This window comes from Fragaria vesca, linkage group LG4 (assembly GCF_000184155.1).
Source record: "Fragaria vesca subsp. vesca linkage group LG4, FraVesHawaii_1.0, whole genome shotgun sequence".
NCBI classification, from domain to species: Eukaryota; Viridiplantae; Streptophyta; class Magnoliopsida; order Rosales; family Rosaceae; genus Fragaria; species Fragaria vesca.
The window spans coordinates 20912181-20939379 of record NC_020494.1 but is presented as its reverse complement, the minus strand read 5'-3'; the positions used below and the strand labels follow the sequence as shown (position 1 = coordinate 20939379).

The following is a 27199-nucleotide window of genomic DNA, read 5'->3' as shown; positions in this document are numbered from 1 at the left end:
TTTTGGTGTATTTTGCAGCTTGCTTGGAATGGTTAATTTAGAAATTTCGTCGTTTTTTTTTTTACTGAAATGGACTTATAGCCGACGAAACATGTAAAATATTTGTCGGCTATAGTATTTTTAATTTTTTTTAATAAGGTTTAGCCGACGAATTACGGCCCGTTTTGTCGGCTAAACCCTCCTAAAGCCGACGAAACAGATTATATTTCGTCGGCTTTAGTTATTTTTTTAATTTTTTATTACACACTTTAGCCAACGACTATATAATTTCTTCGTTGGCTAAAGTCTGGGAAAAAAGCCGACGACTATCTAATTTCTTCGTCGGCTAAAGTCTGGGAAAAAAGACGACGACTTGTTTTTCGTCGGCTAAACTCTGGGACTATAGCCGACGACGTCTTCTTGTTTCGTCGGCTAAAGTCATCGCCGACTACCTTTTCCCGACGAAATCTTAACCAACGAGCCTTCGTCGGCTAAGATCTTAGCCGGCGAATTAAGCTAACAGGCCGACGAAAGTGCTTGTCCTGGTAGTGTTACATAGACAATCAAGAACGCAGAGTGAATAAAGCTTCCCCATCAAAGCTCAGGAAATTAGTTTTCTTCTGGAGAGTAGCCTCCCCACTGCATAATGAGATTGCAGCAACACTTCTGCCGTCAAACGTCACCTTATCCTTGCTATTGCATTGGAAGTTGAGTTACAGGCGGTCATTTCGCAAGGAGGTTGGCATTCTCTTTGGATTGAAAGTGATACAAATTACTAGGTGGATACTACTAATAACAGAATTATTAATAGTACTGAAACACACAAGGAAAGTAGGTTTGAAGAAAATGTATTCTCCTCTTATTATTGTGCAAAGGTACAATGTTTATTGTCTGAATCCTTCCCTCACAATAACTCTAAACAGGACTATCTCTCTGTTTCCCTCTCTTTCTGGTCTAAACAGATGTTGTATGTGTTTCACCCTAGTCTAAACAGATGTTGTCTCTGTTTCACTCTTCTATCTAGAACTAAGCTAGACACCTCTATTTATATAGTCTAAATCTCTATAAATCCTTATCTAACTTGGAGAGTACTCCCTAACTAAGTTAGACAACTAATCCCAAACTAAGTTGGAAAACTATTCCTCTAACAAGCTAGAAAAGTTGTTTCCTTAACTAACTTGGAGAAGGAATCGGCTAATCCCTAAAAGGCTAGGATACACCCGTATCATGGTTCCCCCTTTCAGGAACTTAAACTCTCGTTTAAGTTAAAACTAGAGATTAGAAAACTCGAGAGTTCCCTTGTCTTTGCTGAACCACTTAGCTTTTCTTGGAACCTAACCTGCACGCCCAATGCAGAACACTGTTTACTCCCCTCGACGTGTCGTAGCCACTTGCTGCTCCAAAATGCAATCTTCTAGCAATGGATCCTCTTTAAGGCGCTCTTTACTCAGCCTTAACCATACTAAGTCGCTAATACCAAAGTAACAAGGTACTCGATGTTTATCTTGTCTGGCCTTGTACTTTGCTTGTGACTTCTTCAATTTTGACTTCTCAATATCTTGACTTGAGTGCCCTTCATGTGGACGTGTCAACAAGACAAATTTCCTACAAGCATTGACTAATCTTTTAACCCGCATCACTGTTACCAAGCTTGCCTCTTGTGGCAGGGAAATCGCTCGAATAACAAACTGTTGTTCATCCTTTGTGAACGTATACATCTGGGCTCTTCTGTCATAGATAGCATATCTATCCCACAAATAGGGATTACCTAGTATAACTTGACAAACATCCAATGGCACCACATCACATGTCACTTCATCGATGTAAGACTCATGAAGCGCAAACTTAAATGTGCATTGGCTGGTAATACTCATCCCGCCTGCTTCCTTTTGGATCCATCCCAACAAATATGGCTTCAGATGTCTGACTGTATTGAGACCCAGCTTCTGAACCAAGGCTTCCGAGATAGGATTCATCTGACTACCCGGATCCACAATGGCATCAACCAAACTGGTCTTCACCTGTAACTTAACAACAAAGAGCTGCTCCCTGGGGTCTGCTTCATCCGTTACAGGCTGCTTATTTCTTGCCATAAGATTGAGCTTTGCATTTGGTTTTGTCATCCCTGGTACTTCCTTTGGCTCCTGTGTGGTCAAAGCGACTTTCTTTTTCTCCTCCTTTTGCCTTAACCCTCTTGGTTTAAGATGAGGATATTTCACCCAACACTTATCCACCACATGGCCTGTTCCTTCACAGTGACTGCAAACCAAACATTCTTTCCCATCAGACTCACCACCCTCATGCTCTTTCTTTTTGACAGAGGAACCATTGGACTTACCCACAGATTGCTTTCCATCTCTTTCTGTTACATTCTTCTTAAATTTGCCCTCAATGGCAATGGCTTTCACACTGGCTTCTGCAATAGTTTCCACTGTGAATAATTTCAACTCCTTCTGGATATACTCACTCAGACCCGCCACATATTTCATGAACACAGAATACTCCTTCAATGAAATATCCAAAACCATAGCTTGATTCTGGAATTCGGTGGTGTATTCTTGTACGGATTGATTGAATTCGTGACGCAAGTTGTACCACTTGCACCATCTTTCTTCTAGAAAACCGACTGGATAGAACTGCTTCCTAAGCAACTCCTTGAACTTCTTCCACGACATTGCCTCTCCGTCACTATTTTTCTGATAGGACTTCCACCAAGTCAATGCATGAGCCGATAGTTTTAGAGTTGCAAAGATAATCTTCTCCTGTGATGAGTAGTTATAAAGAGTAAAATAAGTCTCTAGACGCTCAATCCAATCGTCTAGTTTCTCTACGTTGACGCTTCCGTCATACATAGGGATTTCAACTTTGAAATCGATCTTCAGATTCCGAAAAGAACCCTTGCCTCCTTGATGCGAAGTTTTGCTGGTGTCGTCTGTTTCCTCATCCGAATCTGCTTCATCCCTTTCGTCATCTGAATCAGAAGTTTTGTTCTTCGACTTCTCCAAAGGTTTGACTTTCTTCTCCTGTTTGATGAAATTGGCCAGTTCTGCAAGAGTAGAACTTATCGACGCCAACTGCTTCTCTACCGCATCAAGTCTCTCTTTGTCTGTTCTTTCGTCACCCATCCTCTTTTCTCTTGTCCTCCTAGTTTCTTCCCAAGAAACAAGAACCTTGCCTAGCTTTCTGTATTGTGATCGAGTAAGGACCATAAACCACAGGAACCCCCTCGCAGAATCGATGCGCTCTTGATACCAACTTGATTCAAATTACTAGGCGGATACTACTAATAGCGGAATTATTACTAGTACTGAAACACACAAGGAAAGTAGGTTTGAAGAAAATGTATTCTCCTCTTATTATTGTGCAAAGGTACAATGTTTATTGTCTGAATCCTTCCCTAATAATAACTCTAAACAAGACTATCTCTCTGTTTCCCTCTCTTTCTTGTCTAAACAGATGTTGTCTCTGTTTCACCCTGGTCTAAACAGATGTTGTCTCTGTTTCACTCTTCTATCTAGAACTAAGCTAGACAACTCTATTTATAGAGTCTAAATCTCTATAAATCCTTATCTAACTTGGAGAGTACTCCCTAACTAAATTAGACAACTAATACCAAACTAAGTTAGAAAACTATTCCTCTAACAAGCTAGAAAAGCTGTTTCCTTAACTAACTTGGAGAAGGAATCGGCTAATCCCTAAAAGGCTAGGATACACCCATATCAGAAAGTGACTCTACTTTAGTGATTCATTTTCTTTCTTCTTTTAAAGTAGATGTACCATGGCGTTTCACTACTGAATGATTTTAACTGTCGGTTTATTCTTGCTACTATGACTGTAAAAGTATCTCATATTTATCGGGAGGGTAACAACGTTGCTGACTATTTAGCTAATTTTGGTGCGGATAACACAAGAGTTCATTGGTGGGATTCATGTCCACCTTGTGCAATGCAGCTTATTCATGTGATCTAGCAGACTTTCTCAACTATCGTTTTAGTTTGTGATCTTTTAATGGTCTTTATGTTTGTGACTCTTTGGGCAGCAACAACGAATTTGTTTTTCGTTGTTAATTATCCTTAGTAGATCTCAGGTTTTAGGGTTATTCTTCTTTTTCCGAGAGGGGTTTTGGTATATCTCCCCCTCTCAGGGCAAGTCCAACAATGGGTTTAAAACCCAGTCTTGGTCTCATAATGAGACTTCTCATCTCCAACGGGCTAAAAATAGAGGTTTTGGTTTTGGAATTATGAGACCAAATCCTATTCTCAGTCTCATATTTGAGACATTTCTAAGACCAGAACTCGGGGCCCACTGAATTGGGTTGGGTCCGTGATGGATAAAGAAGCGACACGTTAAAAGAGACATGGTGGGAACACGCGGGCTGTGGCAACGCGGGGTGAGGGGAACACGCGTCTATGCGCTGCTGTTTCCAATTTCAAACAGTTGTGGGCCCAAGTCTTCAATGCTGTCTCCTTGTGACCTTTGGGAAACTCCAATGCTAGTAACAAAAAACTGATGGTCCAGATTATATGTGATCAAAATATCAATGGCCCATTAAGTTCAACCTGATTAATTTCATTTTGACCTCAAAAAACAATAAAAAAATAGCAGAAATATTTTGAAAAATGAAGAGATCCGTTGGGCAATTTTTTTTTGAAGCAAGTCTATAAATAGGAACCAAAGATCTCACAAATTCTTCACACCAAAATATAATCTTCTCCTTGCACATTTTCAATTTATTCACTATCTCTTTCTTCAATTATTTAAAGAGAAAAATGAGCAAAAGAAAAGATTCATGGAGGCACAATATTGAAGAAACTATTCTTTGCGAAGCTTGGATCACTGTCACCACCGACGGTGCCAAGCTATTATTTTTAAAATTGTGATAAAAATAAAAATGATGATTTTTATTTATTTAATAAGGTTAACATATTACTTAATATTTATTTCATAAGCATAGTACTCAAAACTTATTTTAATCAACTAAAGTGAATATAGGACCATAAAACTCATTGTTGGAGATGAAAAAATGAGTTTTATATGAATAGTGCCATAAGAGGTCCTATAATAGATATAAGACTCAATTATAGGACTAATGGTTGGAGTTGCCCTCATGTACTTTTTTTTTTTCCTTCAATAAAATAATTGGAACCGGGCGTAGGCCTGAGCCTCCCAGCTTGGTTGGGTTCCAAACTCTTAAAAAAAATCATTAGAGACAACGTGGAACCTCGTCCACCATCGTTACAGGGAAGAGAAAAAAGTCTGGTTGCTAAAAAAACGCTAGAGAGAAAACCCTAAGAGAGCTCTTCTGCTTTTAGATCTATGAATACATTTACAAATTAATAGTTAATGTTATGTGCTTTTGTGATTTGGGACATGTTTTTCAAGATGGTGAAGTTGTTTGTCTTAATCTTGGTGGCAAGGTTGTATCTTTACACTCCGTTGGGTTACTATTCATTCTAACCCACTGGTATATATATGCGTAAAAATTTGTTAGGGTGGGGTTGACTCATTCAACTCATGAATGTCATTCATGGTGATTAACCTTTTTCTATTGATCATATTAAGGAATATGTGTCATGATGTTTATATGCCACAACCGTTTCACTACGTGGTAATCTTTTTAATTATGTAAATGAGACTTATGTGTATGAACAATTACTCAATTATTCAAAAAAGAAAAAAAAATCCTAACTTACCTGTAAACCAAAAAAAAAAAATCCTAACTTACCTGATGAAACAATGATTAATAAAACCTGATGTCTTTCTGGTTGTTGTGTTTTTTTTATTTTATTTTATTTTTTATCATCAAAAGAAAAAAACAAGAGAAAAAGGCCGTGTGACTCTAACTTGATCTTAAACAACATCTTAACTTGATCTTAATCCTCTAAACACAAGTCCAATCCATGACCATCTAAAAAGCCTAAAACCCTACGAAGCTAAACCCACCTCACTCGTCTGCTTCCTCAATATTCTCAGTACCTCTGTAACTCCAACTTCCGGCCATGTATCGAATAGCTTCCAAATTAGTTTCGTCCGTCGCTTCTTCCACTACCAAGAAACTGGTAACTACTACCCTTCATCTCTATTCTTATAAATTTCATTCCTTTGATTGATGGGTCTGAATATTCCGTTCTCTTTTGGCTGCGGATACGAGTTGATCAACAGATAGGTAGTAGGATTATCTGCAACAGGAATTATGCGGCGAAAGATATCAGCTTTGGGGTTGGGGCACGTGCCTCTTTGTTGCAAGGTGTCTCTGAGGTTGCAGAGGCTGTCAAAGTTACCATGGGACCTAAGGTATTGGATTAAAGCTCTTAACTTTATGTCATCTCTGTATGCTTTAGTAGTTCACTGATACAATGTACATTGGTAGAGCTCAGTGTCTGATTGGAACAGTAGGAAAGTGAAGTTCTTGTAAACACAGTTTTGTAGTTTAGTTAGCATTGGTGTTGCTTTGTTTGCTTATAATATAAGGTGAGAATGAGAATGTCTCGTGAAGGGTTTAATCTTATATGTCATCTTTGTTGATTGGATCAGGGCCGATTTGTGATTATTGAGAAAAGTGGCAAGAATCCGCAGGTCACAAAGGACGGTGTTACTGTTGCAAAGAGCATTAGTTTTGAGGATAAGAGAAAAGATTTGGGTGCAAATCTTGTGAAACAGGTGGCAAGAGCAACTAATACTGCTGCAGGAGATGGTAAGATTCTTTTGAAATTTTTTCTCCATGTACGTAATCTAATTATAGAGAATAGAATATGGCCTTTGGTGTGTTTATTTTTTTTGACCTGGCCAACAGAAGCTCAAAAGTTAGAATTGTCATGTAAATCGAGTTATAAACATGAGTGCTAACTTCATTGTTATATTTTGGTACCTAAATTAAAACTTGCGAGCCTCCATAGGTGTTGCTTTTGCATATCCGTTGACTTCATGGGGAAATGTTAACTATCTGATTGCAGGTACAACGTGTGCAACTGTCCTGACCCAAGCAATACTTATAGAAGGTTGCAAGTCCATAGCTGCTGGGGTAAATGCAATGGATTTGCGCAGCGGTATCAATATGGCAGTTGATGCTATTGTTACTGATCTGAAAAGCAAAGCATTGATGATAAGCACACCTGAAGAGATTACACAGGTAAATGGCTTCTTGTCTAATTGTAATTCATATATTATAGATATTATAGTATCATTCTAATTATTTTTAGGAAATGGATGTTGATATACTTATAAAAAAGCTCTTTTGATTGACTGAAAACTTCCTAAGGCCAGTAAAAGTTGTAATCATAATCTAGTTTTGTTGGTTATAGTTTTCGATAGTGTTGTATGAGACAAGTGCAACCATTTGAATATGCTGAGGGTACTAGTTATGTTTCAGCGTAATATGCCGGTTGAAGTCTGGTGGATAGTTTCCAGTGTTGTGCTATTGACTGGATTCTTATATGTTTCCTCTCCAAACTGTATAAAGATTAACGATGTTGCATTGATTTCTAAAACTCTAAGTATATCTTTATTTGGAGATTCATGAGTAAATGCAATGAAATAGGTTGCCACTATTTCTGCCAATGGTGAACGAGAGATTGGAGAGTTGATAGCCAAAGCAATGGAGAAAGTTGGGAAGGAAGGAGTTATTACAGTTGCTGTAAGAATCTTCTCTACAGAATGTGATATTCCGTAACGTGTTATTTGTGTTATGGTTCCTCAAATTTACATACTTTTATAGGATGGGAATACATTGGATAATGAATTGGAAGTGGTGGAAGGAATGAAGCTTGGCAGAGGGTATATTTCTCCCTATTTTATCACTAACCAAAAGACTCAAAAATGTGTAAGTTTGAATCTTGATTGTGGCACCTATATACTCAGGCCCTTTATTTGTAGTTAAAGTAAAAAAATAACCTATTGTTTTGGATGTCTGTTGATCTATAATTTTATGATATCCGTGGTTGCAGGAATTGGAATACCCTCTAATCCTCATTCATGAAAAGAGAATTTCAGACATGACTTCACTCGTGAAAATACTAGAGCTGGCCATAAATGTAATTAGCATGTTTCTGATTGGTTACCTTTTACCATCAATTTTATATAGTGAAGTTTATGGATAGTGATACCATTGCTTGTTTTTCTTACCATTTGGTTTTATACAGAAAAATAGACCGCTTCTTATTGTAGCTGAGGATGTTGAAAGCGATCCACTTTCCATGCTTATACTCAACAAGCATCATGCTGGGGTAAAGGTGAGACTTGACTTTTCTTTTTGACTCGCTGGCTCTTGCATTGGATAATTCAAGAAGTTTTTTTTTTCCCCTTCTTAATGTCAGTCTCTAGGTCAACAAATATAGTAATACAAACATACATGTAGATATATATATATTATTACTCTTGTTGACAAGTGAATGGATAATAACCTAGTGTATCAGCCAGTTTCTGCACATAATGAATATCAAATATGTGATTTTTATTATTCGACATGTAACTTTATTATTTTCCTTTTTGGGGATTCAACTGTGAATTCATTCAGTACCTCTGGTTTATACTGGGTATGTTACATGGGGAGTTGTATTGTGAATAAACATTTGTTCTATGTTTTCTTGTATGCATAATATTTTTTTAGTATAGATCTTGTACTTGTATTTCGACAAGCAATATATTAAATAGTTGAGTATCCTCAGGTTTGTGCCATCAAAGCTCCTGGTTTTGGGGAAAACAGGAAAGCCAATTTAGAAGATCTTGCTGTTCTCACTGGTGGAGAGGTACAAATAGTTTTGGTAACATTGTATTGTATGCTGAGACATGAGATGGTATGATTAATACACTTGTTATACAGGTTATCAGTGAAGATCGTGGTTTAACCCTCGAGAAAGTCCAACTTGAAACACTCGGTACTGCAAAAAAGGTTTGTATGTTACTGAATGGCACGTTTAACCTGTGTTTCTGAGACCTAATGACTAAATTTGTAACAGGTGACTGTATCTGTCGATGACACAATCATTCTAAATGGAGGTGGGGATAAGAAGCTGATTGAAGAAAGATGTGAGGAGGTACGCCTGAATTTCATATATTTCCACTCTCTATCGTAGCTGTGTCGATTTGTTACTCAAATATTTGGTCTTATATTATATTCGAGGTTAAGATCGTTGGCCTAAAGACGTTTATTTCGTTATATCAGTTATATGCAAATGAGTTCATATTTTCATTCTATCCATGTATCTGGTTTACGGAATGTTGTTATATATTGTAGTCACTCTGTACACGATTATAAGGGTTTAACTCCCATACTGAACAGAAGTCTTCCAAGTCATATCAGATTAAGTATGTTTATGGGCCCCTTCTTCAGGCAGTGGCATATTTTCTGCTTTAGATCCAATACGTAGTAACCTTGCATACTGATTACTGAAAGTGCAAATGCAAATTAAGAATGCAATGGTTAGATTTTTGTAAAGCAGTTATAGATTGCTGCTGCTTGTGATCCAAAGTAGATACATTATGTTTGCTTATCTTATGGACCGAAATACCTGGCAAAGTGTTTTCGAGGTCTCATCACTTTCTGCCATTATCAACACCTCTAGTAGGTCCCCCCAACACACACACGCACGCACACAAACACAAGTTCGGTGGATGTCATATCTCCATTCAAGGAACTCGCTGCATAATTGGTCATGGTAAAACTGATTTTCTAGTTGAGATTGACCTATACATTAGTTACCAAGTGTTCAGTAATTTTTCTTTTTATTGGGAAGAGGGAATTGGCATTTTTTCTATCCTGAAATTGTCAGTAATTTGCAAAGAAATACATCCTGCCTAATAAATTTGGGAGCTGCTTTATTCTAATTTTACATTAAAATTGCAGTAGTGAGTTCAAAATATGAATATCACGATAAATGTTCGGATGTTCAAATTTATTAGTATCAAAACATATACTAGAGAAAATATCTTGGAGTCTTTGAGACATCTAAAAACTCATACTTTTTTTTTGCAGTTGAGGATGACAATGGAGAAGAGTACTGCTGTGTTTGACAAGGAGAAAGCACAGGAGCGGCTGTCAAAATTATCTGGTGGAGTTGCCGTCTTCAAGGTATGTTATCCCTCATTATCAAATGTTTGTGTAAATCCACATTTATGAATTGCTACCCCATATTGTGTATTATATGCTCTGAGATTGAGATTTTTTTTTTCTTGTAAAAGGTTGGAGGGGCTAGTGAGGCAGAGGTAGGGGAGAGGAAAGATCGGGTAACAGATGCTTTAAATGCTACTAGAGCAGCGGTTGAAGAGGGTATTTTGCCAGGTTGGTTGAGTTTCCTAGGTTATATATGTTCTTGTCTCTCTGTTCAGAGTACCAAAATAATTCTTATTTCCATGTTTAGGTGGTGGTGTTGCTCTCCTATATGCAACAAAAGCATTGAAGAACATTCAAACGCAAAATGAAGATCAAAGAAGAGGAGTAGAAATTATCCAGAATGCTCTCAAGGTTTACTTTGATAGAATACCTTGGCATATCTTTTGAGGGGTTTATTTAAGTCGATTTTCCTCATGGTGTATATGCTTTGCTTGCAACAGGCGCCTACATTCACTATAGTTCGAAATGCTGGTTTTGATGGTGCATTGGTTGTTGGTAAATTGCTGGAACAAGATGATTACAGAATGGGTTATGATGCAGCCAACGGTAGGTTTGTTTGTTTTGCTATTTTCACTTTATATACATGTACTTTTTTCAAACCTTCATTCCTGGTGTGTTGTGCCGAATTTGTCTACAAAGTTATTGGGTTGATGCTTTATGTTGGACAACTCGAGTTTAAATTAGTTTCATTTAAGTATTGGAGGAAAGCATTTGAAGTATGCATGATAGTCCTAATATATCAGAATCTAACATCTGACTTACATTGTCCAACTAGTTTCCATTTTCATCAGTTTTTTTTATTTGAAGTTTGGGTTTTTGGAGTGTTCACTGCTTTAACCATGATGCTTGTGCTGACCTAGGTGAATATGTTGACATGGTCAAGGCTGGAATCATTGATCCTCTGAAAGTTGTTAGAACTTCCTTGGTGGACGCAGCCAGGTGAAATTGGCAGTCTGTTTGCATTGAAACTTATATCTGTGTGCTGCAATCTAAACCTGTCTATTCTCTCTATTTGCAGTGTGTCGTTACTATTGACAACAACTGAGGCATCTATAGTGGACAGTCCAACAGAGAAAAAACCTCCTAGCCGGATGCCAAATATGGAAGATTTTGGGGGCTATTAACTTGCAAGTGACTAAGTCAGGCCTTAGTGCCAAAACGGCATATTATGTAACAATCCGTTATTTGTGCGGGTTTGGCCAAAAAGGTCAAAGTTATGCCCACAAGTGCAAATTGGTGAAGTTGAGTGATGGGGGAGTAGAACTGAATATTTAGGGAACTACATTTGTAAAATTGACAATTGAAATAAGCAGCAACTCGGTGATATCATTTGGCACCAATATATTTCTTCATGTCTCCGCAATTGTTTCATTATCTAATTGTGACGATCATGGAGCATCTTACAAGGAAAATGTCTTCATCCAGGTCTTGGCTTAGGATTTGATGAAAGAGGTTGATGCTACAAATGGTTATGATTTAGAGAATTGAGTAATGCTACAAATAGTCTTGCTCTGTCTTATAGGTTACAGTTACAGTTTGATGTATGTTCTACCATGAAACAAGTGATGAGTAATATTTAAATGGCTATGCACAAAATGATGAACGCTCTTTGTCCTTAAACACATGGGGGCTCTGAGAGATGAATCAAGGGGTGAGACTCAGATTGGATTGCCTAAAGTCCTAAACTCCTAGCCTTATAAACTCCTCAATACTCAGAGGCATTTCTTTTAAAAAAGCATTACCTTTTATCAGATTACATTCATCAAAATCAGAAGTAGATAAACCAGAAGAACATGGGTGCTCTTTAGAGTTACATAGCTGATAACCTGTGTTTGTTTTTTCCTTTTCTTTTTAAGCATTTGGTTAGCTGATAATCAGAAGTAGAATACTATTGGCACCAGAGGTCTCGTGTTAATTGGCATCAAGTAGGTGACCAGAATACCAGCTTTTTCCATCAAACAACCATTCAAAGAAGACAATTTAACAAGATTCTTTGGCTCAAGAATGATTGCAACCAATGGTTAGATAATGAATCAGACATCATCTCCCACTTGAATTCCTACTTCGTTGATTTTTTTACTGCAACTCCTATTTATTCATTGAATGTTGTGTTGGCCTTTGTTGATCATGTTGTTACAGCTGAAATGAATAATGAGATTCTTCTTCCAGTACTATTGATGAGATAAAGGATGCAGTGTTTGACTTGGGCGGTTTGAAAGCTCCAGGGCCGGATGGCTTTCCGGGAGTTTTTTATCAAACTTATTGGAAGATAGTCAATCCGATCATTTGTGCAGCTGTCTCTGATACTTTTACCACCTCTTCTATCCTACTGGAACTAAATAAAACCTTTTTGGCTTTAATCCCTAAACAGAAAAACCCTTACCTTCCTTCTCATTTTCGGCCAATTGGCCTTTGCAATTTTTTCTACAAGATTATTAATGCAAAGGTTCTAGCTAATCGTCTGAAGCCTTTGATGCCTCTCCTCATCACTGAAAATCAGTCAGCCTTTGTTTCAGGAAGGCGAATTCAGGATAATATCATTGTTGCTCATGAGTTATTCCATTATTTGAAAGTGCAACGATCTGGTGAGTCTGGAAGCTTTGCTCTTAAGCTGGATATGAATAAGGCTTATGACCGCGTTGAATGGTCTTTTCTTAAGGCCGTTTTTCTTAAAATGGGATTTGCTGGTGGATGGGTCTCTCTTTTTAAGCAATGCATTTCTACAGTATCTCTTTCAGTATTGGTTAATGGAAAGTCAGGGGTGTTCTTCAAGCCTACCAGAGGTCTTCGTCAAGGTGATCCTCTTTCTCCTTTTTTGTTCCTGTTCGTGAACGATGTGTTGTCTCAGATTCTCTGTAAACTTTCAATGGTTAACATTCTTCAGTTGGTTCAAATTGGGGACTTGGGGCCAAAGGTTAGTCATTTGTTCTTTGCAGATGATTCATTGTTCTTTCTACGAGCTACTGTCTATAATTGTGAAGTTTTTTCTGATATCCTTCATCATTATTGTTCTGAATCTGGTCAGATTATCAATACAATGAAGTCTAGCTTTTACTTCTCACCAAATACTGATCCCCACATAGTGCAATTAATCAGTTACTTGTTGAATATGAAAGCAGTAAAAGATCCGGGGAAATATTTAGGTTTACCAACCATTTGGAGTTGTTCAAAAGTTTCAGCTCTTGGGTATATTCGAGACACTATTTTGAAAAAAATTCAAGGTTGGAAACAAGGAATCCTTTCTCCTGTTGGTAAAGAGATATTGATAAAGGCAGTGGCAACTTCCATTCTTGCTTATCAGAGTTAGCTCGTTTTTGGTAGAGTAATACTTCAGATCAGGGGGTACATTGGAAAGATTGGAATAGTTTAGGAGCTCCTAAATTTGTTGGCGGTTTGGGATTTCAAAGTTTGGAGTCTTTTAATTTGGCTCTTTTGGCAAAACAAGCTTGGCGTTTAATAGATTCTCCTACTGCTTTATGGGTTCAGGTGCTACAAGCTCGGTACTTCTCCAATACTAGTTTCCGGAATGCTCACAAAGGAGGAACTCCTTCCTGGATTTGGTCCAGTTTACTTGAAGGTCGAAATCTCCTTTTTCAAGGTACTAGTTGGAGAATTGGAAATGGTTGTCTCACTGATATGTGGAATGACAAATGGCTGCCACAAGCTTCATATTCCCTTGCATCATATTATGGTCAACAACCTCCATCGATGGTCAATCAGCTCATTACGTTGGATCCTCCCTCTTGGAACTTAAATTCGGTAGCTCATATTTTGTATGTTTCAGACCAAGCGGCGATTCAGACAATTCCCCTCATTGATACTGACAATGAAGATAAATTGATTTGGCCGCATCAATAATCAGGTTCTTATACAGTCCGGTCAGGGTATCATTTAGCTCAGGCAACTATGACTTCAGCTCCTAAATTAAAAGCTTCTTCTTCACATTTTGTTACCTCGGCAGTGTGGAAATGGATTTGGAACTTACAAACTCTTCCAAAAATCAAAATCTTTATTTGGAAAGCAGTTAGTAATTTTGTGGCTACAAAAGGAAACTTGCATTTTCAGCATATATCTCAGTCTTCTTTATGTCCTATTTGCAATGCTTTTCCTGAAACAATTGAACATGTTTTGTTTACTTGCCCTTGGATAGTTTGTGTTTGGTTTGCTCACCCTTTTGGCATTCATGTTCAATGTTCTCATATTACTACGTTGGATGCTTGGATTCAGTAGCTTATTAACTTGCGGAGTTCTGTTGCTGATATGAAGTTTGTTTGTACACATATTTCTTTCTTGCTATGGAATATTTGGAAGCATCGATGTGAATCCATTTTCAATCACTTCTCTCCGGATCCAGTTTTGGTCTCAAAGTTAGCTTCACAGCAAGCAAATGAATTTTTATCATTTCAGAACAGACATCATTTGAAGAATTCTCACTCGGTGCTTGTTCCCTCTGCTTCTGGTAATTGGATTCCCCCTTCGGTTGGAACTTTAAAGATTAATACTGATGCTACTTGGAGTTCGGAGTCTTTTAGTTGTGGTTTGGCAGCCCTACTTAGAGATTCCACTGGTTCTCTTCTTCATGGTGTAGTCTCTGTTGGTCAAGAAATTTCGGCATAAGCTGTAGAGGCTCAAGCTCTTTTTCAAGGTCTCAAGTTGGCTAAGTCGGTTGATTTGATTTCTTTCTCTATGGAAGCTGATTGTTTATCCCTCATATCAGCTTTGAAATCCCCTAAAGGATCTGTTTCTTGGTCTGCTGCCTCTTGGTTTCAGCAAATTAAGTCTTTGGCAGGTTCTTTTTCTTCTATTAACTGGTCCTGGATCAGTAGGGAGGCAAATGCAGCAGCTGATACTGCTACTCACTTTGTTTCATGTTTGGAGTGTTCTTTGAACTGGGTTCATAATCCTCTTTGATTTTTGCTACATGTTCTTCAATCGGATGCGGTCTCTGCTCCTCCTTGAAGTCTATATTTGTAGCTTATGTTCTTTTAGTTTGTAAGGTTCTTTGGTTTGTAAGGATTGTTAGGTCTATTGTTTTTGGGTTGTAAGGTTCTGTTGTCAAAAAATAAAAAATAAAAAATAAAAATAAAAAATAAAAAATAAAAAACTTACATGTATGTGTTTTGTTTTTGTTGTAAGAGATTGCAATTACTGCAGCCAAGCTGTAGCATTACTGTTGAAGATTACTGTAGCAATGTAGCATAGTGAGCCACCTTCATTGTTTTTGAAAGGCACCTCATTTTAGCAAAAATAAATATGTTGTCGAAAGAATTTAACTTTTTAGTTAATTGTGTTTGCCTACATATGGGATGGATGTGAAAGCTACCATGGATTATTGGAAGGTGCAGAAAATATAAAAGGAAGCAAGAAAACTATTTGGAGGCTACATTATGTTATAACAGTCCCGTACACTCGTGTGTCCGAATTGATTGATGGAAAATGATCGAGGTTACAACAATTACATATAACACTAGAGTAAAATAACACAAATGTCCTTGCAACTTAATTGCATGCTATAAACCTAATACGGTTAACAACAGGATGTCTACCATGCATATTGTTTGCTTGATTATTAGATAGTCCAATTGTACAACAATTAATTAAGTTCTCTATGAGCTATTGGATTATCTCTTTGAGGTTAGGTCTTACACGGTTTTGTCCATTTTGTATTAATTTGTAGGCTCGTTTGTTTCCGAATATGCGAGCTTGATGGTGTTAATATAGGTATTAATTTGTCAAAATTTTTTGGCTTAATTGGACCCCAAGGAGATCGATGATTTGACTCATTTGAGTCTATAAATTAATATACAGAACATAAAAGCCAATGAATATTATCAATGAAAAGCAATGAATAATTGAATATTATCTGTTTGGTCAAAAAACTGCAGGTAGATGAATTATATTGCTCCCTAATAAAAGTATATCCAATGAACAAATTAACTCCATCAGGTAAGAAATAAAACCCAAAAAAGCAAAGAGTTCATGGTACGTATTAGAAGTCTAATACGGGAACTTGGACCATCACCAGTATATATGCAGATATCCCTAGCTAGCTTGGTTTTCATGGATATTCATACAGTTTAGCTAATTCTATGATAGCTAATTCTATGTTTTCATCAGTAGCATTCACAGTGCTGGTGGCACTAATCGTCATCGACAATAACATTTCTGGTGCAATCGCTGGATATGATTTTGGACATGCCACATTTTATGGTGATATGAGGGGCAGAGGAACCGAAGGTACGTACGCAGTGCATCTCTAACTTATTGTTGGCAAGTATATATCTACACTCTACACACAGTACTGGGGAAATAAAAGAGTTAAAATGAAATCTGAATTTCTACTATACTTGCAAGCATGCATGCATGATCCGATGGTGTGCAAGCCATAATTAAGTAGCTCAGTGCGAAACCTCACGCACCGTTAGATTATGTGTTTGCATGTTCGTTATATCATGTTATGAATACCAAAAGTTAAATGTGATTATCAGGTGGATCTTGTGGATATGGTGATCCTTTCGCACAAGGATATGGGATTGCGACGACAGCCCTGAGCACTGTGCTCTACACTAGAGGCCAGAGTTGCGGAGCTTGTTATGAAATATACTGCGCGAATGATCCACAATGGTGTCTGCCGGGTACCATCAAAGTGACTGTAACTAACGAATGCCCAGGAGGTCCCTGCGCACCTCCTCAGAAACACTTTGATTTGACCATGCCAATGTTCTTGAAGATAGTCAAAGCCCCCCAAGCTGGGATTATTCCGATAGGGTTCCGAAGGACCTGGTGCACTAAGAGAGGAGGGATTAGGTTTGCGTTCGAGGGGAACCCTAACTTTCTACTGGTGTTGGTGTCTAATGTTGGAGGTGCTGGTGATGTGGTTGATGTCAAAATCAAGGGCTCGAGGGAAGCAACATGGTGGACAATGAAGCGCAACTGGGGACAGAAATGGGAGACTGATGGCAACTTGGTAGGGCAAAGCTTGGGGTTCCAGGTGACTACTAGTGATGGGAAATCGCTCTATTCTGATGGTGTTGCTCCTGCAAATTGGGCATATGGTCGAACGTACGTGGGAAGGAACTTTTAGTTCGTTGAGTATTTGCGTAACAACAATATTGTAACGAAAATTTGATTATAGGAACTTACAAATAAAATCTACATGAGAGTCATGTAGCATGGAATAAGATGAATATTTCAATGTATGTTTGATTTACGTATGATATTTGGGAATTTCACTTGAATTTGGCTCGTTAATTTCGTTTTCTCATTAATTTGGCATGCATGAATTCAGTCTTGCTCGTTTGAAGGCAATGAGCTTTAGGATTCTGCCATGATCGATTTTTTTTTTTTTTTGTTTATTTTGGGGTAATTTAGTTTTGGATCGATCATGGAGAATAACACACGAATCAAAGGTTGAGATCAGTAATCATATCACACAGTGAGTAAGTTACAAGTATATAACTATAAAATCTTAACGAAAACATTTATGACGCTAGCTTAATCAATACTATAACTTCAATTGTTAAAAACTTAATTATTTACGGTTTTTTTTTTTTTTGTAACAGATACGGGGCTTTTCTTTTATTTAACTAAAACTCGTAGAGAGCTTCATAATTCTATATATTCATAGACCTCTAATTTACTTTTATGAAAAACTAAGGGGTGGGTGTATTGTATTTGAATTTTCATGATGTTTTAAAGACTTTTGTGGATGTCAGTTGACAAATAAAAAGAAACGAGCTAGTTTTCTGACTGAGGGGAACGCGCCTCCACGCGCTGTAACCCTAGGTCGAGCCTTTGGTATCTTCTTCGCCTGTCCAGCGGCTCCAAGGCGTTGGGGATGGCCTCTGGCCTCGTCAACGTTTGTTGGGGGCTGCCGGACGGGTTGTGTGGGTCGAGAGCGAGCCTGGTGCACTAAGGAAGCAGTTAGGTGGTTTTCTCGGCCGATCTTCTTGTTCAGAGTGGGTGGTTGCAGTGGTTTGGCAGTGGAGCGAGATTGCAGTGGTCGTAGATCCGGTCTGGGGCGGGGTGGTGACCAGTCGTCGACGGAGGAGGATGAGATGGGTTTGGTGATGTGATGTGGTGATTGGCAGATTCGTTTCGGATTTTCAGATTCAATTCCCGATCTGTCAAGAGAGGGTGGCGAGCGGTGTGGGGGAGAACAGACCTTTACGCCGACAAAGAGGTCTTGTGGAGTCTCTAGTGTGGTTTATAGATCATATTCTTACCAGGGGAGGTAGGTGATTGAACCGCTCACCATATCTGGTGGTTATTGGTTCGATGGCGAGGCGATCCGTGGGCAAAGACCTGAGGTCGGCGGTGCTGTGGTGGTCCCAGATCGGCGGGGAGGTGATGGTGATGTAGCTGCTGATGTGGGTCAAATTTGGTGGGCCGGTGGACCTTGATCTGGCTTTGGGCTTCATGGCCTCGATTTGGCTTGCAAGCCTAGTTTTGGTTTTGGTATTTACTACGTTTTTGGTCTTGTGTTTTATTTTTTTAATTCTAATTGGGTTAGGTGTGGAAATAAGTCGCCAGTTTCGTATAGCTAATGAAGGGCAATGCGCGCCCTAATAGGTGCTCCTTTTTGTGTATGCTTTATTGTTTTTCTTTATTTTTGGATCCTGGTGGGCTATGCCCGGGTAAGTGAACGCAGTGTGTCATGTTTTCCCAAATAAGACAGCGAGTTCCTTTCTTTGTTAAATAGTCGCAGCCTCCTAGTGGCAAGATAAAATATAGGGTCAATGGTAATTTTCAGTGGCATCATAACCGGAAAGCTGATAGACATTATAACTTATGGCTTTGCATGAGCAGCTTTTTTCCGGTATGTCGCCAAATTTGTAAAGCAAATGGAGTAGCCAATGGTGCACTCTTTGCTAAATGGTGCTTGCTAGAATGTATAAATTTTGTAGACATGCCTAATATGTTTTTAGGGTGTTCTTACAGTATGAGGTTTAGGCACAATGTACCCCCTTGTATTTTGAGGTTTTGTTAATGATTATGGCGTGAGGGACGCCGTTCTAGCCATTGGATTAAAAAAAAAAAAGATGGTGGATTTCAAAAGTTTAGAGGTATTCAATTAGGATTTATAACAGAAGATTTAAAATCCATAGTAAGGAAGCAATCATAGAGGTTTTGTTAATGGTTATGGTCATGTACACCAATTCCTTGAAAATGTTCAAGTAAGCAAGCAATCATAGTTGGTATCCTGACATTCTTTTCATGTCTTGAGAAGAGCCCATTGTAATCATTCTTGAACTATCTTCTCTTCTATGATTCTTAAGACATAAGTTGTAGATTGTTAAACTTTTTTTGCATATCAAACTGTAATGCAACATGATTCCTCATGTTTTTAAGCACATTTCTACACATAACAAAAAACACAAGAGATGGATGATAGAGTTAATATTCAGCAGGTTGTGCAAATGTGTAGCTTAAGTCTTTCATGTGTATGATTTATTCATTGATTTCTCACTTTATTTTCTCAAATGTTTATTTGTTTTTGAAAACTTACATAGGTGGATTCCTCGCTAACTTGGTTAGGGAATGGACGATCTCCATCAGGTTCTACTATTTGAATTAATCGACGATGAGTTCAGCAACTTGATTTGATAGGTAATCTCTGAAGCTGTATTGTTTTTAATGACAAAATATGTGCTTCTTTCCTCCTCCTCAACCATTTTACCGATAAGACATCTGAGAAAAATAAAAATAGTTGCATAATCATGCATTTCCGTACTTAAAAATCTAAATTTTCACTGAAAGGGTTCCACTCCCCGTTTTGCTAACCTATTTTTGAAATAGGTCTAGTTTAGCTTAACAATAAGTTTTTAGTTCTTACGAGTTCATGATTCAATTTTAGGTGATGAAGGATTATGATGTTAGATAGTCTTGGGGGGCAAAGAGTTTACCCATTGTACTTTGATAAGCCAAAGCCTGGCCCATTTAACGGCCCCTAGATATAACGCAACAACTGTATCGCAACAAGGTTACATTCCGTAATTAAGTTTACATTTGCGTATCTCGATTCCATCACTCCCTCTTGAATCCCAACTCCATTTCTGTTTTGAGGTCAGCCCCCCTCTCCTTTTCTAGGTTTGCTTAATTATATGTATTATATTTGATCACGATTCTAGCTCAGTAGATTCAGAACTTGCAATCAAATTATGATTTAAGACTTTTACTAGTTGTTGGTGTATAGCTTTTGACCTTTTGTATTTTCTCTAGATCCGTGTGGTATCAATTTGGTATTGGTTTTTGATTTAGAAACCTAGCTTCATTGTTATATTACTGAATTGATGCATCCTTAGTAATTTTCTACTTTAGTTTTATGAGATTCAGTGATCTTTTCACTTTTTCCCGGTAGATATTGTGAGGTTTTATAGCACTCTAGGGAAGTCCAACATAGATTTCAGTCTTTATGTTTTGCATCTACCCCCAATTTTTTTCCAACGATCATTTTTGTATGTATAATGAGCTACTACATTCAAACTCAAAGCAACGATGCAACATCCTTCTTTCTTTCTTTTTTTCTTTTTTCCCTAATAAAGTTTCATATTTACTTATGTAGTGAATATAAGTCTTAACATAACCTGTTACATAACCTGAGCCTCACATATTTCTTGTCTTCTTGATCAAATTTTGGATGAGCCCGATTGTCAGTGGTCTTTGAACAATATCATATGCAGAGACGCAAAATGTTTCATTGTTATTCAGTTTTTGCTTTTGCTTGAAATTTCTTTTTTCCTTAGAGCTGTTGGAAAGCCCCGTTTTGTAGCAATTATAGCTTGAAAGCTTTTCGAGAACCTTCACAACAGTATCTCATTGACATATGTAGGGTGTGTGAGTTATTAATAATTTTTTTTTTTAAAGAAAAAAGAAAAAACAATGCAACATACTTGGGGGTCCTTCTGATAGGTAGCTGGCAACAACCTTTACATTTCCTTTGGGATTTTCAAGTGTGAGGTTTTCATTTGAAGACCTTAGCAATGTTAATTGAGGTTTCTTAACTTATAAGCTATATATTTTTTCACTTTTTCTCGGTAGACAAAGAGAGGTTTTATAGTACTTTAAAAAATTTCAACATAGATTTCGGTTTTTATGTTTTGCATTTGCCATTAGTTTGTTTCCAATAATCTTTTTTGTGTGTATGATAAGCTAGCAATCTTTTTTGAATGCCTCAGCAATGTTAATTGAGGTTAACTTATAAACTATATATTTTTTCACTTCTTCTCAGTAGATAGAGGGAAGTTTTATAGTACTTTAGAAATTTCAACATATGTTTTGGTTTTTATGTTTTGCATCTGTCATTAGTTTGTTTCCAACAATCTTTTTTGTGTGTATGATGAGCCAGTACGTTTAAACTCAAATCAACAATCCAACATCTTTAGGGGTCATTATAATGGGCGCGCAACTAACAACAACATTACAAACATCAATAATGTTAATTGAGATTTGTTAACTGTTTTTTTTTTTGTTAACTTATAAACTATATATTTTCTCACTTCTTCCCAATAAATAGTTAGAGGGAGGTTTTTTAGTACTCTAGAGAAGTTCAACATTGCTTTTGGTCTTAATGTATTGCATCTGCCCCCAATTTATTTCCAACAATCTTTTTTGTGTATGATGAGCTAGTATGTTCAAACTCAAACCAACATTGAAACATCATTGATGTCCTTCTGATGTGCAACTAACATCAACCATTATATTTTTTTTTGGTAGGTTGTATCGAACAAGAAGCAAGTTACTACTCTTCTTTTGGTAAGTTGTATAATAGATGAAGCAAGAGTTTAAATGTTTGGATTATGTCTTTATGTTATTAATTGTTGTATCTCCTAGCATGTGCAGATTAACATTGTATTTGATAGCAAAATATGTCTTTTTTTTCCTCCTCCTCAAGCATTATACCGATCAAGGAGTTAAAAATCGAAATTATCGTTGAAATATCGGCGATAATTTCGGTTTTTTGAGATGGTGATATATCCTAGCATTTCCAGCAAATTTTGTGCGACTTTTTAGATATTTCCCGAAATTTCGCGATATTCTTGGAAATATCACGATAATCTCGAGATTTTAGGAATATTCTGCAAATATTTCATACTCTCTTTCCAAACCTATGCACATGCTGCTTCTTTATATGGCTCTCACGGTCCCATCTTAAATTCAATCAAAAACACTTATTGGGAACACGGGGATTCGATCCCTGGTGGGAAAGAAACAACAAATCATGCCTAAGCCACCTATGCTAGCACTTCTTTTGTTTCTTTACTTGCAACTTATATAATATATAGGTATTAACTACTAATTTGAAAACCATAATTAGTATTCAAATTTCCTCATTCTCGATATATCCGCGATATTTCTGTCGAAATTTCCATATTTTAAAGGGTCGAAATTTCCGTAATCATCGAAATTTTCTTCCTTGATACCGATGAGACATATGGGGAAAATGAAAAGAGTTAGTAGCATAATTCTGCTTTTATGTACTCAGCTGATTACAGTCCATGTAATTATTGCACCTCAACTTAAATCGGATGTGTAGCTAAATCGATTGGGTCTATCCTTCTCAAAACAAGTTTCTTTAGACATTTTTCATAAAAAATTGTAAAGAAAAATTTCTCAATTATTTTAAAAGTCTTTTTGGTTAATAAGTGTTCTTCAAAAACAAGTAAACTGCTTCAAGGTAGAACATAATGAATATCCAAAAAATTTCTTCTAGTGAAATCACCAAAATAAAAATCATTATACAAGATAAACTTCTTATTTCATCACTTCAACACTATTATACTTTTTTCTTATCCCCATATTGACATCTTGATTTATGAGAATATGAGATCATTTTTTAAGTTTTATACTTCCATATGTGACCATTTTCCTTCAACCTTTACTAAAGTAGATAGACAATAACTGATCGAGCACAAATATAGCATAGTTTTCAACGAACTTTAATAAAACATAGAGCAATGAAAAAAAAAACAAAAACTCTTTAGCCACTAAATACGTCAGACCAAAAAACATGAAATCAAGCTTAAAGAAAGAAAAATCATACTGAAAAAGAGCAGATACAAAGTCATATTGCTACAGAAAAGAATAATTCATTTATGTTCACTTTCATTAACAATAGAAGATTACAAGTGTATTTGATCAATTTCAGTGATTAAATCTTTAGAGTAGATTGGAAAGTTTCTGAATTCTTTCCATTTCAATGTACTAATGAAAATAAAGGCAAATACAAAGTCATATATAGTAATGTGCTAGTCTATATAACAGAGTAACTAAGAGATCATAACACTAAATAGTGAGGACTGCCAAAGCTTGGTATCAACCGTACCTCAAATCACGACTAAAAATCGTTGTCAAAGCTTTGAATTTGTTGATAGCAATCTTTCACCGACACGATATGATGAATTGCAAAACCCTAAGTTAACCCCCTCCTACACTATGTGTATATATGACGTACAAAGAAAAAAAAACTGTCTCTCGCGCTCCCATGTCTAGCCAACAATGTTTTATTTTTATTATTATTATTTTTATTTAAAATTTCCCTTTTTACCTATGATTTCAAGCATTCCTATATTCAAAAGGTTGAACAAATTGACAGTCAGGGTGAAAGTTGACCTTCTCATGATCAACCATTTATTTGTTTGATGCAATCGGTTAAGTAAATGAATTTTGTTTATATTGAATTTTTGCAGATGTTATATTTATAGGTTAAATTCAATTTTTGAAAGATTAAGATTATGATTTACATTGCAAGTTTTTTTCGAAAACTAGTTTTGTATCAGTTTTTTGTACTATCTTTTGGTTCATGTACCAATATATATTCAAAACCAAAAATAACTTAAATCAAACCAATATGATGGTATATGAGAAAAGAAATGACTTCTCTAACTGACTATAAAACTTATACATTATCAATTGCTATCTCTTGTTTCTTGATAGTAAAATATGAGAGCTTTGCTAGGGTTTTACCTTGGCGGCGCTTTGGCATTCTTGGTCGGCGGGATCGGATCTTCCAATCTCATTGGCCTATCTAATGAATTTGACAACAATGGAGAGATTTATTAGTGTTCAGATCGTATAGTGGGGGTTCAGGCTCCGTACATATTTTGGTTTGCGCCAATGTATTTCCAAAGAGGAGTTGGTCGAGTGGTGGCTAGGTTGGCCGCGCCGTGAGAGACTGTGACTCGCTTCTGGTTTGACTATGGGCTGGGTGGTCTTGTAGCAGCGATCCTCTATGGTGGTGGCAATGGTGGAAGCGACAACGGCGCTATGCAGACCATAAATGCAGGAGGTTACTGCGTCGAGGATGGTGAAGATCTGGGTGCTCTTAATGTTGATGGAGGCAGTGGTCAGCGTGATGGTCCTGCTCACGATGGGGCCGGTAGGATTGGGGCTGCTAATATATTTGTAACCGCCGACGACGGTGGTAGGAGGACGACTTGGGTTGAGATCACTTTGCGGGTCGGAGGTTGGATGCTTTTTCAGGATTAGGCCGTATGGCCTCTTCTTGGATTGGCCTGCTTGGCCCTTTCTCATTTTGGGCCTGTGGATTTTAGAACTAGATCCTGGGGAAACCTCCTATGTGTAGGATGGTTTCGGGCTCTTAAAATAATAAAATTAGGATATTGGGGCTCTCACAATTCTTCCTGTCATGTTTAAGTTTTCAGTTTTAAGATTTTCTAGTTTTGTTTAAGTAGACTCATGGTAGTTTCGATAAGATGCTATAGAGCACCCTTGCATGACATATATTCTCGTGCCTTTTCGGGCATGTCATGTTGTAATTGCCATTTGATTAAAAAAAAACTAACTATAATTAAAACTTACCCTACTAGATAATTTCGCGTTTATGACATTACTAAATATCAATATATTTATTATTCAACAAATAAATATCTAGGTATATTATTGAACAAACTCCCTAAGGTAAGAAATGAAACCCAGAAAAGCAAAGAAATTATTCCATGTTTGACTGATTGGATAGGGTTTGAAGTTTGAACTATCTAGAGTACTCGTATATATAGCATTCACCTTGGCGTCTATGGACACACAATTCAGAACTTGAAGAGTAAATCTTGTCTATAATGGCTAATTCTAAGGATTCAATAGTATATAGTGTGCTGATGACACTTATTGTCATTGGCATCAGCATTGTTGGTGCAATCGATATCGATGGTTGGGATTATGGACATGCCACATTTTATGGTGATGTCAAAGGTCATGGAACCGAAGGTAAATTATGGATTATATGTAATTATACTTGTCCATTTTCATAATGCATGGAAATAAACGTGCTATATATGTGATTCTCAGGCGGAGCTTGTGGGTATGAGGATCTCTGGGCACAAGGATATGGGCTTGAAACCACAGCCCTCAGCAGTGCGCTTTTCAACAACGGCCAAACCTGCGGAGCTTGTTTCGAGATAATGTGCGTTGATGATCCGAAATGGTGTTGGCCCCCGTTCTGTGATCAAAGTCACTGCAACCAACTTTTGCCCCTCCTCTACTGGTCCTCAAGCATGGTGTAATCCTCCCCTAAAACACTTCGATTTGTCGATGCCAATGTTCTTAAAGATAGTGAAAGCTCCACAGGGCGGGATTGTTCCGATACGCTTTCGAAGGATCTGGTGCTCCAAGAGAGGAGGAATCAAGTTTGAGCTTCAAGGCAACCCTAACTTTCTGCTGGTGTTGGTGTACAATGTTGGCGGTGTTGGTGACGTCGTGAATGTCAAGATCAAGGGATCAAACACAGATTGGTGGCAAATGTCTCGGAATTGGGGACAGAAGTGGAATGTGGGAGGAGGCTTGCACTACCAGAAGAAAGGCTTTAGCCGACGAAAAAAAAAAACCAGGCCGACGAAGCATTGTTTCATCGGCTAAAGTCCACTTTAGCCGACGAAATTTTCCTTCGTCGGCTAAGTTAAATTTTCGTCAGCTATGGTAAACTTTAGCCGACGAAAAAAAAAATCGTCGGCTAAAGAATTTATTTCGTCGGCTAAAGAATTTATTTCGTCGGCTAAAGTTCACAGACTATGGCCGACGAAATATTTAAAAGTTTAGCCGACGAAATATATTTGCAGATCTGGACAGCAGCAGCTCAACTGGGAAAAAAAACGGGAGAAGAAAAAACGGGAGAAAAAGTTTGGGTGTTGTCGAAATCTGTCCATAATTAGTTTGTGGAGCTATATATGAGATGGCACGTTGATAGGGAATTGCATGAAGAAGATACCCTTATACACCCTACTGACGGGGAGGCTTGGAAGCATATAGACAGGGAGTTTCCTCATTTTGCGTCAGAGGTCCGAAATGTGAGGCTCGGGCTCTCATCCGACGGGTTCAACCCTTTTGGCAACGTAAGTCTTCAATACAGTGTATGGCCGGTGATTTTGGTACCGTACAACCTTCCTCCATGGATGTGCATGAAGAAGGAATACAATATGTTGAGTTTGTTGATTCCGGGGCCCGGTTATCCAGGGAAGTGTCTCGATGTGTATTTGAGACCTTTGATTGAAGAGTTTCAGTTTTTGTGGGACGTTGGTCATCCCACTTATGACAAGTACATGCACGAGATGTTCCAGATGCATGTCATGGTTGTTGGTACCATCAGTGATTTTCCTGCCCGTGGGATGTTGTCGGGCAACGTTGTTAGAGGATACAAGGCTTGTCCAGAGTGCCTTAGCGATGAGGGGAGCAGCAGTCATTGCAACAAGATATACAGATTGGGTCACCGTGCTTTCCTTCCATATAATCACGAATGGCGGTTCGATGAAAAGGCATTTGATGGGACCGTAGAACACGGTGTGCCTCCCAGAAGATGGCCGGGCTCGAAATTTTAGCAGTGCTTAATGAGTACGATTTTGGGCAGCTCAGCAATCATCCCAACATTGTGGCGGCAATACCTGAAAGACCCGACAGGTACAAATTCTGGACACATAAGAGCATATTCTGGGAACTCCCATACTGGAGTAAGTTGTTGATCAGGCACTACCTAGATGTGATGCACATAGAAAAGAATGTTTGCGACAGTGTGGTGGGCACAGTGCTGAACTTGGAGGGGAAGACGAAAGACGGTCCTAAGGCACGCATTGATCTAAAAAAATGACAATTAAGAAGACATCT

General features: G+C 37.7%; 1 protein-coding gene and 1 pseudogene across 2 annotated transcripts in view; both read left to right on the top strand.

Moving 5' to 3' along the window:
• Window positions 1-27199, top strand: part of LOC101295621 — an 880650-nt pseudogene that overhangs the window by 145391 nt on the left and 708060 nt on the right. Inside the window, exons 39-49 of the transcript XR_184594.1 lie at window positions 11610-11628; window positions 12257-13001; window positions 13113-13273; window positions 13574-13685; window positions 15973-16033; window positions 16184-16324; window positions 16576-17135; window positions 17803-18148; window positions 24306-24551; window positions 25190-25312; window positions 25394-25508. The product of XR_184594.1 is annotated as an uncharacterized LOC101295621 (transcript). The remainder of the gene's footprint in view (window positions 1-11609; window positions 11629-12256; window positions 13002-13112; window positions 13274-13573; window positions 13686-15972; window positions 16034-16183; window positions 16325-16575; window positions 17136-17802; window positions 18149-24305; window positions 24552-25189; window positions 25313-25393; window positions 25509-27199) is intronic.
• LOC101299953 (chaperonin CPN60-like 2, mitochondrial-like) lies at window positions 5882-11425 on the top strand. Its single transcript, XM_004297486.1, has 17 exons — window positions 5882-6038; window positions 6142-6273; window positions 6514-6673; window positions 6933-7108; window positions 7517-7612; window positions 7694-7798; window positions 7923-8009; window positions 8118-8207; window positions 8643-8723; window positions 8798-8866; window positions 8934-9011; window positions 9950-10045; window positions 10156-10255; window positions 10335-10438; window positions 10528-10633; window positions 10948-11026; window positions 11106-11425. Exons 1-17 carry the CDS (start codon window positions 5979-5981, stop codon window positions 11209-11211), a joined length of 1725 nt encoding a protein of 574 aa, XP_004297534.1. The 5' UTR covers window positions 5882-5978; the 3' UTR covers window positions 11212-11425.

Bases quoted from the DNA above. Each gene is read 5' to 3' on its own strand.
- LOC101299953 (XM_004297486.1), top strand. From the start codon at position 5,979: ATGTATCGAATAGCTTCCAAATTAGTTTCGTCCGTCGCTTCTTCCACT. The intron at 9,012-9,949 runs GTACGCCTGAAT...TTTTTTTTGCAG, and splicing joins TTGAAGAAAGATGTGAGGAG to TTGAGGATGACAATGGAGAA. The intron at 10,439-10,527 runs GTTTACTTTGAT...TGCTTGCAACAG, and splicing joins TTATCCAGAATGCTCTCAAG to GCGCCTACATTCACTATAGT.